Below are 17,308 nucleotides of genomic sequence, written 5' to 3' on the forward strand. Positions count from 1 at the left end.
TGATCCTTCCCTGCCCGGGTGCCACTCCTGCTTTTCTCCAGTGCAGTTTGACCTCTCCAGTCCGTGGCTCCTTCACAGGCTGCCCAAAGGGATTTGCCTCCTGTTTGCTGCATGTCCTGGGATATTCCACTAAAAATCCCACCCAGCAAAGTCTCCCCTCTGCCTTTTTGAGGTGCTTTTCCAGTGCCAAGCAGCCCCTCTGGGCTCGTGTTTCTCAGACAGGTTCTTCCCCCCAAGAGTCTCCCACAGCTCAGCTCTGAGCCTCTCCAGACGTTTAAAGGGAGTTTACAAAGTTCCCAAAATCCCAATATTTTAATCTAACCCCACTCTGAGCAAAGCAGGTGTCCTCCAAAAGAAAACAGACATTAAGGAAATCCCCAGGCTCATTTAACAGTTTATGCTGATGCTAAATGTTGTTAAAGTTATTTTTTATTTCTTGGTTAAATCTGTTTAATAGCTGGGGCCATTTGTTCTTGTTCTGTGACCAAAACTCTCCCAAGTTCAGCTGGAGCCTCTCCTCACTATTCTTTTTGCTCAGCAAAGCACATCCAGCCCTGAAAACACCTCAGGAGTGGTTTTATTTCTCTTAAAGCTGCAAAAAGTAATTTCGCAACTGGTCCAAACCTTTCCCCAAGGAAAACACCAATTTTTAAACATCAATTTATAACCAATATTTTATTCCTTTCCTTTCCTTTCCTTTCCTTTCCTTTCCTTTCCTTTCCTTTCCTTTCCTTTCCTTTCCTTTCCTTTCCTTTCCTTTCCTTTCCTTTCCTTTCCTTTCCTTTCCTTTCCTTTCCTTTCCTTTCCTTTCCTTTCCTTTCCTTTCCTTTCCTTTCCTTCCCTTCCCTTCCCTTCCCTTCCCTTCCCTTCCCTTCCCTTCCCTTCCCTTCCCTTCCCTTCCCTTCCCTTCCCTTCCCTTCCCTTCCCTTCCCTTCCCTTCCCTTCCCTTCCCTTCCCTTCCCTTCCCTTCCCTTCCCTTCCCTTCCCTTCCCTTCCCTTCCCTTCCCTTCCGAGAGCCGGGGCACCGCTGGGTGCCGCTGGCTGATGTCAAAGTCCCTTCCCACCTTCCTAATTCTGGGATTCTGGGAGGTTTCGTCTTTCTCTATTGAATGACAACCAATTATTTTATTTTATTTTATTTTATTTTATTTTATTTTATTTTATTATTTTATTTTATTTTTTATTTTGTTTTATTTTACTTAATATTTTATTTTATTATATTTAATTTAATTTAATTTTATTTATTTTATATTTCATTTCATGTTACATTTTATTTTATTTAATTTCATATTTTAATAAATTAAATTAAATTTCACTTTATTTTTTATTTATTTTATTTTATTTTATTATTTTATTTTATTTTATTTTATTATTTTATTTAATATTTTATAATATTTCATTTTATTTCATTTTATATTTTATTTTATTTTAATTAGTTTAATTTAAATTAATTTCATTTTTTTTTATTTCATTTCATTTCATTTCATTTCATTTCATTTCATTTCATTTCATTTCATTTATTTTATTTTATTTTATTTTTTAAATTTCATTTAATTTAATTTCATATTTTATTTCATTTCATTTCATTTTCTATTTGATTTGATTTGATTATTCCACAAAATCCCGCGGAGGTCCCAGCGCCACCAGGTGGGGTGTGAGCGCCGGGACCTTTCCCTGGCTGCGCTGCAGATTCCGGTGGGAATTCCTCGGGTGGAATTTCTCCTGCAGGAAATCCAAAAATTCTCCTCAGAGAAAAAAAATCTGATTTTTTCCTCCCCTCAGAATCAACAGCCCTGTCAGGAAGCAGCTCTGGCATCAAATTTTAGTTAAAAAATGGCTTTATTTTGGCTGGAGGTTTTGAATTTTGTGGAACAGAATTTCCATTTCTGGGGCAAAATTTTCTGTGGTGGAAAATTCCTCAGGTGGAATTTCTCCTGGAGCTTCTGCTGCAGAAAATCCAGAAATTCTCCTTAGAGAAAAAAAAATCTGATTTTTTCCTCCCCTCAGAATCACCAGCCCTGTAAGGAAGCAGCTCTGGCATCAAGAATTTAGTTAAAAATGGCTTTATTTTGGCTGGATTTAGCATGAAACACTTGCTCAGAGAATTGCCTTTTATTTAAGAGACCATTTGTCCGGATCTGAGAAGGCGAAATTTTAAAATTTTATGTCACTTAGCACAAATGATCACAAATCCATCTTTTATTTAGTTTATCCCTCAGTAAAAGACATAAATAATTCCAAACCGATTTGAGAGGCTGAAGAAATTTGGTGTGGGATGTTTGGAGATGCGCGACTGTAACAAAAGTTTCAGGAAAAATAAACTTAATAAAATTTAATTTCATAAACTATCAGTAACAAAACAATAACTTCACAAAAACCTTAATAAAAAACCAGTAACTTCATAAAAAAACCCCAATAATTTAATAATCAACCTCTGTGACCTTTGGAACTCATTCTTAGGCCTTCCCCTGGAAGGTGGTGCTACATAGATATATAAATAAATATAAGCATAATATTATATAAAATATTTTCTATAGATACAGGCGCATATACAATAAATATTAAAATATAAAAAATTTATAATAAAATATTTGTCTAGGTCTCTTAGGTCAGACTAACCAAGCACACCAAGGGTGGGGCAGCTTGTCCTCAAGGCAGATAAGAAAATTCCAACACACACAGTGGCAATTTTCAGCTGATTTTTAAGTCTCTGAGTGAGGAATTTTTATATTCTTGTGGCATTTTTATATAAATATTTAATATTTATATTACACACCATGCAACCTAGCCTTGAACGTGTCCGGGGATGGGACATGGACCTCATATTTTTCCCTTTCTAGCAATAATATAGCACTAAATACAGTAATTTATATATAAATATATATATACATACAGTATATTAGTATACACAGCATATTTTATATGTTTTGTACATACCGCATGTTACATTTTATTTTATTTTATTAATTAATTTTATTTCATTTTCATTTCATTTTCATTTCAGACAGCTACATTTCCCTTGTGAAATGTGAAATTTTTTTTTGAGGCATACATAAAATTAAATAATTAAATAAAATTAAATAATTAAATAAAATTAAATAATTAAATAATTAAATAAAATGTAACATAATAGATATAAAAATATCCTGTGTATAATATGCTGTATGTCTGTTTGGTATATATAAAAAGTCGCTTTATGTAACAATATACTGTATGTGTATGTGGGAATATCTGTAACATGCAGTATATACAATACATATAAAATATGCTGTGTATAATAATATACGGTATGTATAATAGATAAAAACAGCATATATACAGTACACACGCTGTAGGGTGTATATATATATATATATATATATATATATATATATGATGTATTAGAGACGGTAAATTTTCATCTATAATCTATTATAGAGTGCGTACATGTATTACATACAGAATATATACTACGTACACAGAATAGGTGACAAATATAGTAAATTTTATACATATATTGTTTATTTTGTGGGTGGCAGCGCTGCCTCCCTCACGGCGCTGCCCTCACCCAACATGGCGGACGCCGCCTCGCCCGCCACTTGTTGCCGCGGCAGCGGCGGCTCCCGATTGGCTCACACGCCTGGGCGCGGCCACGGCGGCGGCTCCCGATTGGCTGATGAGAGGCGGGGGCTAAGGAAACAAGATGGCGGGCGGGGGGCGGGAGAAGCCGCCTCAGCGACGTCGCCGCAGCCGCCTCCGCTCGCCTCCGACCATGGAGGAGCCGCCGCTCCAGCAGCCGCCGCCGCCGCCCGGGGAAGACGAAGAGGAAGGGGAGGAGGAGGAAGAAGAGGAGGCGGACGCTGAGTGGAGCTTCGTTGACCGCGAGATGGAGGCGGTGGCGCTGCGCGACCTGCCCACCGCCACCATCGCCTGCAGGCTGGACCCGCGCGTCTTCCAGGACGGCCCGTGCCGGGTGAGGGGGCCGGGAGCCGTGAGGGGAGAGCGGGGCGGGGCGGGGGTGTCGCGGTTCCCGGAGCGAGAGAAACCCCGGGGGGATGAGGGGGCGAGGCTGTGGCTGCCCGGCCCCTCGGTGCTGCCGGGGCTGAGCCGAGGGTGGAGCCGGGCGGGGCCGCGCTCCGCTGCCGGGGAGCGGCCTCAGGCTGGGACAGCAGCAGCAATTTCCCCATGGAAAGGGTGCTCAGGCCCTGGCAGGGGCTGCCCAGGGAGCTTTGCAGTGCCCATCCCTGCAGGTGTCCCCTGGAGGTGGCACTGAGTGCTCTGGGCTGGGGACAAGGTGGGACTCCATGGGTTGGGAGGGCTTTTGCAGCCTCAGTTGTTCCATGATTCTGGCATTTCCAACACAAACAGCTGTTTTACCTTCATTCCTTTGATTCCTGAGCCTGTAGCCCAGGGTGAACCTCTGCATGATAAAGAAATCAATTAAAATATCCCTGGACCACCCTTGCCTGAGCTTTCTCCTTAAGGTTCTGTTTGGTGCACCCTATATTTTACTTTTGCTTTTTTTTTTGCTTGCTTTTGTCATTGGTTTTGCTGTCTAACCCTTTCATACTGAAGGAGGTGCTTAGTTTTTAAACATACTTGAATTGAACTCAGTGGACTTGAAAAATTAGGCCGTGGTTAACAAATTAATTTAAATTTCATAATCTCAGCATAAACTGTGTTGTCTTCATCGTAGATGACAATATCAACAGATACTGCAGAAATTACATTTCTAAGGGAAAGAATAGGAGAACTGTCTTGAACTTGCATCAATATCTGTCTCCAGGAGGGAAGAAAAGTCTCAAAGTTTTAGAAATAATACAAAACTTAAAAAAAAGGCAGGTGGAGGTCCTTGGAAGGTAGGTGCGCACAGACTTTTCATGGATGAAAAATCAGTTTAGGTCACTGAATTTCAGCACTGAAATGCATAAATTAGCTTTATTTAATAAAGTTACAGAACTGGCAACTCTTTAAAGCAGGAAATAAGTGGCATTTTTAGGAACACACATGGGTTAGCTACGTTTTTCATTTGTTTTGTTGGCCAAATGTCAAGAAGGTGCAGAGAGACAAAGTGGAATGAGGCCCTCGGGCTGTATCCCAGATTTTGGAGGTGTTAAAGGTGCCCTCAGCGTTTGGATGATTTAAGAAAAACAAAGTTCTGTTAGAAATTAGGAAAAACATTGCATTTTCCCGTGGTGCCTCCAGTTTTCCAGAGCATTTGGTGGTGCTGGTGTCCAAGGAAATGCAGGAGTTTTGTCACTCAGGTGGGTGAGGTGATGTGGGCACACTGAAATGTCCCTGTCTGGACCACCTGAGAAAGATTCCAAGGTAATTTCCAAAGGCTGCACTTGGTTAGGAGGTGAATTTGAAGAAAATTCCTTGGGTTTGGTGTAGAATGTGCCCAGAAAATTCCAATTTGTGCAGCAGAGGTGTGGAATTTGGTGCTGGTGAGGATCCTCACAGATAGTGTCTGAATTTTGCTGTGTTGGTTCTACTCTCTGAACATTTTGCTTTTACCAGCAGATGGAACACTCCTAAAATACCTTTTCTCTCCAGTTAAATGTTGTTTTTTTTTCCCTTCAGTGGGCCCCTTAATAATCCTGGATTACCCTATTTTGGAAGGGTTGATCCTATCAGAGGTGAGACAAGACAGCCACTGCTAATTATTTCTATTCTGTCCCTCCCAAATCATTATTTGTCATGGAAGTGCTGCTTGAATATTCCTCTTCTTCCTCCTCTTCAGTTTTTGAATGTTGTTTATTGAGGTATTGATAAATCAGAAATTTTAAGTGGTTTGTCATCAGTCTCTTAAAACCAGACCTTCTTGTCAGTTCTGCTAAATGACAGTTAATTCTCAGAATAAATAATTCTTAATGACTGTTTTTTTTTTTAATATCAGTCCCAAAATCTTCTAGAGAACACCTAAGGACTTACTCTCAAATTTTCTAAAGCACAGTTCAGGAATTCATTGAAATTCTGTATTTTTTTCTTTTTATTGAAGTACAGGAAATTACCACAGATAAAACCCTTTTTTCTGATCTTCAAGTTGGCAAATTACCTTGGAAAAATATGGATTTTCTGAACTGTCTTTTACATTGAATTCTGGTGCAGTCACTGGAAGGTTAAATAACGAAATAATTCCATTTATGTCTTGCTGGAACCCTGGGTACTCAGAATTTCAGACTTTCTGTGCTGACAAATACTGACCCCCAGGAGAACACTGCATTTGACCTGAATTTGTGGAGAAAACTTCCAAAATTAAATTATAGAACTACAATTATAACTGTGTAGTTTAAATAGAAGTGTGTAGTATCACCAAGTAGAAAACTTAGAGTTTAAATTTTAAAATATAATAATATATATAAAGCAAGATAAAAGTTTTAAAACAGAAACTGATCCTTCTTCACCTTCTTCATAAGTAATATTCTGTAAGTAAATAAAAAAGCCACATTGTACACCACAAGTAGTTATTAAGTTAAAAGTAATAATAATTTAATAATAATTCCTTAATTTAAAAAATTATTCTTAAAAAACCTTATAAAAATACAACTCCATTTTTAGTTTATGAAAATAAAATACTACAAAACTCACAGTTTGTGAAACTGTAATACAAATAAAAACTAACAAATAAAAGATACCAGCTCACACATTGAATCCCAGCCTTAACAGAAAAAACCCAAATCCAGTTTCCATTTCCCCTTCACTGTGGGCAAAGAGGAGCACCAAGAGCTCCTTCAAAGAATTTAATTTCTCACAAAATCATTGGGGTTTTTGATGGAAACAACTTTCTCTTAAACTTGAAAATATTTCTGAGATTTTGAGGTGGTGGAGTCTCCATCTCTGGGAAGTGTTCCAGAGGTGTTTGGATGTGGTACCTGGGGACATTTTAGGTGTTTAAAAACCATATTTTAAACCTATTTCCATATTTTACACCATATTTTGTCCTATTTCCATGATGGTTCTGCTGGGAAAGTCACTTCCACCTTTAAGGATTCTGTGATAATTACCTTAATCTGCTAATTTTTGCAAATTAATGAACAGAGCAGCAATTTTTCCATCATTACCAACAATGTATATCCATAGAGAAACTGAAAGCAGGCAGTTCTATCATGGGAACAGCTTTTCTCTGGGAAAACTTCACTGGAAAACTGAATTATTAAAGAAATTCATCTTGCTGGAAGTGCACTCAGGAGTTGGAGTTGAGCCTGTGTCCTCACATAACCCCCAGAACTTGCTGGAAACAATCTCTGCAATTATTTATTTAAAAAAACAATTATAAATATTATATTTGTGCTTGAAGAGAAAGCCCAGGAAAAGCAGAATTCTGGGAATTGCAGCTCCCAAATTCTGCTTTTCCTGCAGCTTGGGCTGCTTTCAGTGCAGGAAAGCTGCAAATAAAGCTGTTACAGGAGCCTTTCTTTTAGACATTTTTAATTGCCTTGCAGCCACTGCAGTAATCATGAGGAGGATTTCTGGTTTTTCAGGGACTTACAGAATTATTTGTGCTCTGAGGAAGTTTAGCAGATTTCTCAGGAGTATTTCTAAAACTTTCTTTACAAATAATCTCAATTTTCTGCTAATCTCTTCCTGCCTCAGCCACATGCCTTGTAATCCTTTTACTTCACGTTTTTTAAGCCTCTTAGATCACATTAAAAAGAAAACATTTTCAAAGCAGATTTCCAAAAAAAAGTGGTTTTACACATGTATAGATTTTTGTGATCACAGCTCTGGTTTTGACAAAATATTCCCTAATGGGAATGTAAAACCAAATTATTGGCTACTGCATATATTTTGAAGATTTTCATTCTTTCTCTGCCAAAAAAAATTTTTTTTTTTTTTTTGTGACAGTGTTTATAGTTTTTAATGCTTCTGGTTTCCAAATAAAGCCCAGGGTTAAGAGTGTGGTTCAAAATCACATCTCAATAATCTGGATTTACTTTAAGCACTAAAACCATTACAGGAAAATTAGAAACCTTCCATTGTGAAAAGTTTTTCAATAGAACTTCTGGAAGTTAAATGGGGGTATTTTGAGCAGTTTGAGGTTTATATCACACTTAGACCTTCTGTAGTTCTCCAAAATAATCATTTCTGTGTCAAAAATCCACTCCTCAAAGCAGGCTGATGCTTCAAGCAAACCATACAAATACTTTTCTAGGTAGAAAAAAAAATGAAAATATATAATATTTATTTAAATATTCAAATGACTCTTGCTGCGCAAAATAGTTGTTGGCTGCCTTAAAAATACGTAAAGCTAAAAAAACAGTGTTGTAAAATTGTCATTGTACAACTTAACAACTCCAAATTAACAACAATGTCCAAATTAAGAACTCCATATTAACAACAATGTCCAAATTAGCTACTCCAAATTAACAACAGTGTACAAATTAACTCCAAATTAACAACGTCCAAATTAATAACTCCAGCCTGAGTGTTGGAGTTTTAACAAAAATGACTTCCCAAGGATCCAGTACTCCAATCCTGAGCTCAGATTTGGAACAAGGATCCCACATGAGGTGTGAGCTGTGCAGGATGAACAATTCCATCTTCCTGCAGAGCCAAGGGGAAATTCAGGAAAACATTGGTGAAATCCCTGGTGATACCTTGGGAAGGCTGAGCTGGAGCAGAGGCTGGGCAGAGCTAAAGAATAAAGCAGGGATTTATTAAAATAGTAAAGACTAAATAAAGAATAATTTAGTAATAAATTATTATGACAGTATATAATATGTGTGATATTATATATGACAATATTATAATATTAGAGTGTTAATAATTGGATGATAAAATTTAATAATTTATTAAAATACATTTTAATAAATCTTTTAATAAATATTTATTTAAAGGCCTCCATGGATGCACCTTGGGCAGCTCCAGAGCCCAGCCAGGGCTGCACCCAAATGACCCAAAATGGTCCCAAAATGCACGAGTGCTCCCGGGGCTCTCCCTGGGATCAGTTCTGCTCCATTGGCACCTTGGAGTTCATTGTCCCATTCCAGCTCCAGCCCATCAGTCCCACCCTGCTTGTTTTTCTCTCTCCAGCCCACGGTGTTTGTGCTCCTGGGCTGAGGTTTGGATCATTTGTCCTTGGTGCCCAGCTGGAGCAGGAATTGTTTTGTCTCTGCTCTGTGCACAGAGCTCAGCATCCCATCATGTGAAGCCCAGACCCACCCACTAAAGCAGCACAGAATGTGGAAAATAGAAAAGCTCAAACCTGAGGCACCACTGGGAAAACCAAATCTACACCACAGTGCTGTGGAGAGCTTTTCCTGATTTCTTGGGTTCTGCCTTTTGTAGGAGCAGCTGGAGCTTTGTTCCAGGATTATTGTCCCGCTCATGAATGAAAAATGTGAAAATAAAGCAGTGGTCAGAGGTGAGACTGGCTTGAAACTCAGCCCAAGCACCCCTCAATAACATCAGCATTAAATAATTACTAATATCAGCAGTCACTGAAGTGTCCCATGCAGAGCAAGCTTAAATCACAGCACCAAAAGTTTAATTCTGTGGCAGTTTGGTGCTGAAGTAGTTTATTCAGTGTTTTATTCGAGTTTTAATAAGCACTGTTTATAAATTTATAAATAATATTGGTTATTAATAAATAACATTACTTGGTGTTTTACCTGAAGGGTAGGAGAACTGAAAATTAGGGAAATAATTAAAAAACAATGATGCAAATTGCTATATTGATGTTAACCAGGAATTTCAGTGATGTCTGGGAGTTGTTCTTGTTTGAAAACAGAAAATCCTGGGATGGGTTGGGTTGGGTTGGAAGGGATCCCAGGGATCATTCAGCCCTGACCTGGGTGGGTTTGGTTTAATTCTGGGCCTTATTTGTGGTATTTAAACAATTTCCTCAGTGGCCATTTGGGGTCATTTTCATTGGGGTTTTTATCTCTTGTTCTGAGCTGGTGCTCTTCTTTTCCTTATAAAATACGGAAATATGCTGGGGTTGATTGAAATATGGTTTGTGTTCAGTGAAGCTGAAGTTGGGACTGAGGTCTGAAAAAGCTTTTTTTTTTTTTTTTCTTAATGGGTGCAATGCATAATTAAACTATGGAAAGCATTGTCCTAAAATGTTTGGGAATCCTGATATTAAAAATGAGGTGGTTTGTGAGTGGTGTCTGCCAAGCACGGGGATTTAGGATGTGACAATATCCTAAACAGAGTCTGGGAGGTTCTGTCAGCTTTAGATGGGAGCAGAATCATCCACAAATTCCTGCTTTAGACCTTTGGTCTCTTCCTCTCAGCATTTTTTACTGCCAGAGACAGCCAGAATTCATTTCATTAATTATGGCAGTCAGTGATTGATTACTCACAAAAGCAGAGCTGTCAATACTCAATGAATTTCATTTAGTAAAATCTAACTTCCCTCTTCCCCGGGCAGATTTTCAGAGGGTCACAAGTGAAGAGCTGGATTTGATTTTGCTTTTTGAGGTTTTCTTTGGAGTTATTTTGGTGCTGGCAAACAACTCTTGGTTATTGAGCTCTCAGGAGTTGGATTGGAGTTCCTTTGTGTTGCTGAAATGCAAAAGGCAGCAGGAAAATTGAGAGAGCACCTCTGGTTCACCAGTGCTGTGGGAGTTCAGGGCTTTTTGATAAACTGATTTCTTGATCATGTCTCTATCACACAGCTTGGGAAAAACAATCATTAAAAGCCCACAAATGGAAGCTTTTGGCTTTAGATGCTGCCAAGTACACCAAAATCACTTTATTTTCTTGCATAGACTGAAAACCATTCTGGAAACTTCCTTGAAGGTTTGGTCCTGATTTCAAAACAAGTGGCTGTTTGTGTGGAGGCCCCTTAAAATTCAGGCTGTTTTCCAAGAAGAGCTGGCTGAAAGGCAGGAGATTTGTTCCTTTTTTTCCTAGAGGTGCTGTTTCCTTTCTCTGAGCTGGTGAAGTGCCAGAAGAGTCAAGCTGTATTGTTACAATAAATGGATTTTTTTCCTGTTTGTTGTTTTTTTTTTGTCATTCATAATCCATATAGTTAAAAAAAACACTTCTGTGAGTTTGTAGTTCAAATATCCTTCTCCTTTCTGATAACCCAACCAGTGAGATATTATTATTCATTAAGAACAACTCCCATCTGTGATTATTTTAGTATAGAATTGTTGATAATTCCTGAAAGCTGCAGTAGGAATATGGCCATATGAAAGTAGAAATATAAGACAAAATAAGAAGATAAAGTAGGAGACAAAAAATGTTAATTTCTATGGAAATAGAAAATAAGAACTAAAAGGTCCATTACTGAGAAAAAAGAAGATTAAATAAGAACTAAAATGTCCATTAATACGGAAAAAAGAAGATGGAGTAAGAACTAAAGTGTTCATTTCTTGGAGGTTGTGATGTTAAATAATAAGAGAGAGTTTCTTGTGGCAACCAGAACTTGTGGAGGGAGAATTGGTGGGAATTGCTGGGGGTGTTTGCCCAGCTCTGGGCTCTGTGGCCATTCCTTTGCAGGACTCATTGGCCCTTGGGCCAGGCCCCATCCAGCTGGGAGCCAGCGTTGCCTGGCTCATGGAAACTCTGATGAAAGGCTTGAATTTTCCTGAGGCTCCAGGATGAAGCAGCTGCAGGGGCAGGCAGTGGAAAGTATGAGCAGCTCCTGCCTGGGGTTGTGCAAGGCACAGAAAATCAGCTCCGAGCAGGTGAGATCAGCAGTGCCTCTCAAAACCCCACTAAAAACAGCCCACCCCATAAAGCTCCCCCTAGCACTGGGGTATTCTCCCCTTGGGAAAGGCTTAGGATCTAGATAAGCTGTAAATAAACACTTTTTGGAAGTTTTTCAGGGATCTGTCCCAACAGAAAAGCTCCTCACCTGGCCCAGAGCAGCTGAAGTGCAGGAGGTGGTGTCAGGAGAGGTTGTTCCTTAATGAGCTTCTGTGTCTTCCTTCCTGAGCTGCCAAAGTGCAATTCTGTTCTCACCCACTGCTCTGCAGTGATGTTTTATCTCCCCTGCTGGGAAAAAGGCAAATCAGGCATTTCTCTGGCACAACTTAGAAGGAGATGCAGAACTGTGTTGGTTTCAGCAAGTGGGAGTTCCTAACCCAAAAACCACTGCCTGGAATATTCAGGAATTTAAAATGTCTTCAAGAATTACTTTCTAATGCTGACTTTTTTGCCCCTGTAATCAAAACAGGTGGGTTCTTGCCATATGAATAAATAAATAAATAAAATGCATCCTCAAAGCTCTGTTGTTATATACCTTAAAAGCTTTACATACCAGTGTGCTCCTGATGTGTCACTAATTAATGTCTAAGATAATTACAGTGTATCAGGCATTAACCTCACCAGAAATGCAGGTGATTTGGGATAAATTCCAGATTCTTCTGTGCCTCTTTAGTATCTTTTATTATTTTATCAAGGGCTTGGATGGGATAGCAGAAGGGGTTTGGAATTAGATTATCTTTAAGGTCTCTTCCAACCAAACCTTTCCATGATCTTTATTGAGGTTTCCAAAATATTTTTGATATTTCCAGGTACACTTGATTTGTTCTTTGAAATGCAGAAACTTCTTGTAATTGCTTTGAGCTTTTTCCTACCCTCTCAGAACATTCTTAGAAAATATTTTTGAAGTTTATCTTCCATTCTTCCTTCTGTGACTGCAGTGGAAAATGTCATTCTTTAAAGATCACAGAAATATCAGCCTGCTCTGACCAGCTCCTGTTGTTTTCCAAAGCCTCCTGTGTTGAAGTTTAATTTTTTTATTTCCTTTTGTTTTTCCCTTAGTCACAGAGGATGTGTCAGAGGATGAGCACGTAACTTCTGCTCGCCTGGGATGATACCTTTAATATTTGAGTTAAACAAATCCTGCTATCATGTTAGAAGGAACTAGAAATTAAAACAACCCCAAACACCTGCTGTTTTCATCCTTATCTTTGCTCTCCCTCAAGTCATAATTTTGGCATAATACAGCTGCATTTTCATGATAATAAATTGTTAAATACAGAAGTACTTTTCATCCTACTCCCTCAGGATTATGGTCATATCTTCACTCAGTGGGACAATTCTTGGACCTGTCACAGCTGAAAAAACACCATAAAAATTTAGAAAAATACTTCAGGGACAACTGCTTTACTTCTTAGAATTTTTTTTTAACTTTTCAGAAATGGTAGTTAAATAGGAAAAAAAAAAATCCTAAACCTCTGACCCCACAGATGATCCAGTCCTGAAGGTGTGTGGGAAGCACAAAATGGTTGCAGAATGTTTGCTAATTAGAGTGAATTAATGAAGCAGTACAAAATCATGAACAGCTGAAGAATTCTTAGGCACTGCTGGGAGTCCCTTCCATGGTTTTTATTGAGTGGAACCACGGTGGGTTGGGATGGAAGGAAGATCAAAGATGATCTCATTCCCACCCCTGCCATGGCAGGGACACCTTCCACTGTCCCCAGTGTCCAGCCTGGCCTGGGACACTGCCAGGGACCCAGGGGCAGCCCCAACCATCCCAGGGAACAATTCCTAATTCCCAAAATCCCATCCCTCCCTACCACTCCCTGTGTCCTGTCCCCCCGTGCCCTCATGGAAGAGTGGACTTGGGTTAAATTAAGTTTATTTTAGTGACTGTCTCTGGCAGACTGCTGTGCAGGAAGTAAATAAAGAGTGAAATCCAGCCCCATTGTACTTTGGAATTCCGGGGATGAGGAGGAGCTGGGACCTGGCTTGGTGCTATTTAGGGACCACTTTGGGCTGGAAACAAATGCTGACAGTGGGGGCTATTTTTGAGAGGTGTTTATTTCTCACTGTTCATCAGCTCTGGAGTTATTTGTAGTAGATCCGTCCTTTTTAGTGCCTTGGTGAGTAATGATGCTTTAAAAGGTAAAAATTTAAAGAACTCCTAAAGGAATAAATGTAAACAATCCTTGGTTCTAGGAGGAGCAGATGGAATGACAGGAATGAGGTGTTGATTGTAAATTAGAAAGCAGAGTTACTTAAATCCTGCTTCTGTGCCACCCTGTCCTGGACCAAGCCTGGCTTAAACTGCTCCAGTTCAGTGTTTGGTGCTGCTGGTACAGGAGAGCAGTTCCCCCATCATTTTATCCTTAAAAACTGCCCAAGGGAAAGGATCCTGTGAAAACTGAGTGAGAGGAGAACAAAATCCAGCTGCAACGTGACAGACCATGAGGATTTGGGGAAAACAGCTGCATCAATAAATCTAAACACAAACATTCATCATGGGCAAAGAAATGCTGAAAGATTTTAATGTGTCAACCCAATCAGGTCAGCCTGAAAGTGAATAATCTTTATTTTTTAAAAAAGATTGGATTTGGGACACCAAATTCACTAATGAGCAGACAGCTCTGACTGTATTTATGTCATGTATTTGCAAATTATTGTTTAATCTCTCTCCCCCCCCCAGTTATTTGAGTCTGCCTTTGTTGCTGCCTGTCCTGATCAGGGCTTTGCCTTGCAAATTCTCTGATTTGAAGATTCTCTAATTTGGCATTTCAGTCCGGGCTGCAACGTTGAGGTTGCAGAAGGTGGAACTGGAAATGCTGTTTAAGCTCTTTCCTTGCTCTGCTGGGCAGGTTGGAAATGTCAGCTGTGATTTTCTCAGTTGGCTTTAGACACTATCAAGGTAGGGGCTGTTGGATCAGGTCACCTTGAGAAGTGATCAAATAGAGTTTGTGAAACTCTGCCTCCTAAAAGGGGCTCTGAACCCTGCCCAGGCTGTTTTTGTGGAGAGCACTTGAGCACATCCATGTGCTTTCCTCCTAGTCCAGCTTGTGCAGTAAAAAACACTTAAAGCCTTTTAGAGGAGTAGTTCAGTGAGAGCCCAGTTCATCTGGGAAAAGTGATAAGGCTCAGCTGCTTGGGCACAGTCCTGCTGTCTGTTTGCTGAAAGGCTGAGCACACAGCAGAAGTTTTTCCTTTGGCTGGGACACTGCTGTTGCAGGAGCTTGATGAGGTTCCTCAGAAATACCTTGGAGAGGAGCACCAGATGCAAACACAGAAGGAGGAGCTCAGGGCAGAGCCCTCCTGGGAGATTTGGGCCCTTCCTGCCTCTGTGGGGAAAGGAGTGGGGGGATTGTCCAAAACAGGGCTTGGGGCTGAGAGAAGCAGTAACAGAAATTCTGAAAGTCTGAGGGGACAGAACAGGAGGAGCTGCAGAGAGCCCAGAGGAGGCTCCAGGATGAGCAGAGGGATGGAGCAGCTCTGCTGGCAGGAAAGGCTGGCACAGCTGGGATTGTTCACCTGCACAGGAGAAGCTTTGGGCTGAGCTCAGGGTGGCCTGGCAGGGCCTGGAGGAGCCCCAGGAAAGCTGCAGAGAGACAATTTCCAGGGATGGAGGGACAGCACACAGGGAATGGCTCCCACTGCCAGAGGGCAGGGCTGGATGGGAGATTGGGAATTGTTCCCTGGCAGGGTGGGCAGGGCTGGGATGGAATTCCCAGATTCCCCTGGATCCCTGGCAGTGCCCAGGGCCAGGTTGGACACTGGGGCTGGAGCAGCCTGGGACAGTGGGAGGTGTCCCTGCCATGGCAGGGGTGGCACTGGGTGGGATTTGGGCTCCCTCTAACCCAAACCAGTTTGGGATTCTATGGAACCTTGAGTATTCCCTCCAGGTGTGTTATCACCCTCAGATTTGTTATTTGACCTTCACTTGGAACGTTTTAAAACACTGGAAACTTGTTTTGGTCCTAGGATGAATCACAAAATCATGGAATGGTTTGGGATGGAAGGGACATCAAATCCCACCCAGTGCCACCCCTGCCATGGCAGGGACACCTCCCACTGTGCCAGGCTGCTCCAGCCCCAGTGTCCAACCTGGCCTTGGGCACTGCCAGGGATCCAGGGGCAGCCCCAGCTGCTCTGGGCAGTGAGAGCAGAACTTTTTTCCTGTGGAATTGCACAGAGGCAGCAGCCCAAGTATAAATAGTGTGGAAAATGTCCTAGGGAGCTTTGGTATCCCCACAACTGATCTGCATTGGAATCAAAGTTCCCTTAAATTTCTTATGGCAAATGGGAGGAGGTGAGGGCCTGGGAAGTGCTTTGAAGGAGAATTGGAGCAGCACCCTCCAGACTCAGCTGGGTCAGAGGCTGAGCAGGACTTTGGGCAGGTCTGAGTTGGTCTCACTGCAGTGTCTTGGGTTCAAGTGACACCTGAGGGATTTCAGGAGCCAGTCAGCCATGGAGTCTCAGGGACCTTGTAATTATTTCACACTCCCTCTACGTAAAAGAACTCTTTGTAGTGTTGTCACTTCCAAGAAAAGAACAAAATGTGACAGGTGATACGAGTGTTCAGGGAGGCTCTTTCTAAATTTCCTTTAGATAAAAGTAATGTAATTGAAAAAGGCACCTGGGTTTTAGGCTTCTAAGGCTAGAATTCTAAGAAATCAGGATATGCAGGGAATACGGTGAAAGATATGTGTAAGTTCTGTTTTTTTCTGATATTTAGGGGAAAACAATTAAATCAGAGTTGATAGAATGAGGTTATTAAAACTGCTGTTTGTCTCTAGAGAGAGAGAGGCACAAAGACTCCCAGTTAGAAGCCAGCCCAGGAGAATGTCCTGCTTTCCATACCTTGCAGACTTTGAGAAATGTTTTCCAGGAAAGCTGAGTACAGCCATGAATCACTTACGGAAAACCCAGTGGAAGGAATTAGTCAAAGAAAGCTGCAGTGGCCATGCTTTGCCTATCAGGAAGTGGGGCAGCTTTCCATGACTTTATACACATCATGGGACATCCATTTGCAAAAGCTCTCATGAAAAGAGCAAGTGAAAAATTGCTGCTCATTGACTTTCTAAAACTGCTTATTTTGAAATAAATATGACATTTAATATCAGCCAAAAGGGCTTTTCTCTGAATTTCCCTTTTCTGCCTGGATTTTCCTGCTGGCATAATCAAGGGAGCTGGGGAGGAGCTGGCAGTGAATGGTGTCTCACAGGCAGTAAATTGGCCAAATATTTCTTTCCTGGTTGATAATGAATTAATTATTTCATGTTATCAGTGGAATTATCAGCCAAGTTCTCCAGTCTCTGCTTTGCCCTTGCAAGTGCCTGTCAGTGTGGGAACCTCCATGGTTTTCCCACTCCTTTCCCATGGTTTTAACATGATCCGTGTTCATTATTCTGCTGTTACAGGGCTAAAAGAAACCAGAAATGCCACAAAAAGTGGGGAGGGTGAGGGATTGCAGCTTTCAGCGTGAATCCTAGGGGAATTTTTGGGAGTGGGCTGTGCATCCAAAAGTCTGGGTCAGCTTCTGAGCTTTGGGAAGAGCTGCTTCCATCCTGTCAGAGATGTGAAGCTGAACCTTGAGTGCCTGACAGATCCCACTTTCTGCAGCTCCCACGTCTTTGCCAAGAGCTGCCTCTGCCAAAGGTGATGCATCCAG

General features: G+C 40.8%; 1 protein-coding gene across 1 annotated transcript in view; it reads left to right on the forward strand.

Moving 5' to 3' along the window:
• Positions 1–3,677: 3,677 nt before the first annotated feature.
• The window catches only part of RCAN1 (regulator of calcineurin 1), a 41,003-nt gene continuing 27,372 nt past the window's right edge, over positions 3,678–17,308 (forward strand). Inside the window, exon 1 of the mRNA XM_077781709.1 lies at positions 3,678–3,952. Coding sequence (XP_077637835.1) covers positions 3,683–3,952 — 270 coding nt within the window. The 5' untranslated portion in view covers positions 3,678–3,682. The remainder of the gene's footprint in view (positions 3,953–17,308) is intronic.

The sequence above is a fragment of the Lonchura striata genome, chromosome 2 (genome assembly GCF_046129695.1).
Source record: "Lonchura striata isolate bLonStr1 chromosome 2, bLonStr1.mat, whole genome shotgun sequence".
In the NCBI taxonomy this organism is placed as follows: Eukaryota; Metazoa; Chordata; class Aves; order Passeriformes; family Estrildidae; genus Lonchura; species Lonchura striata.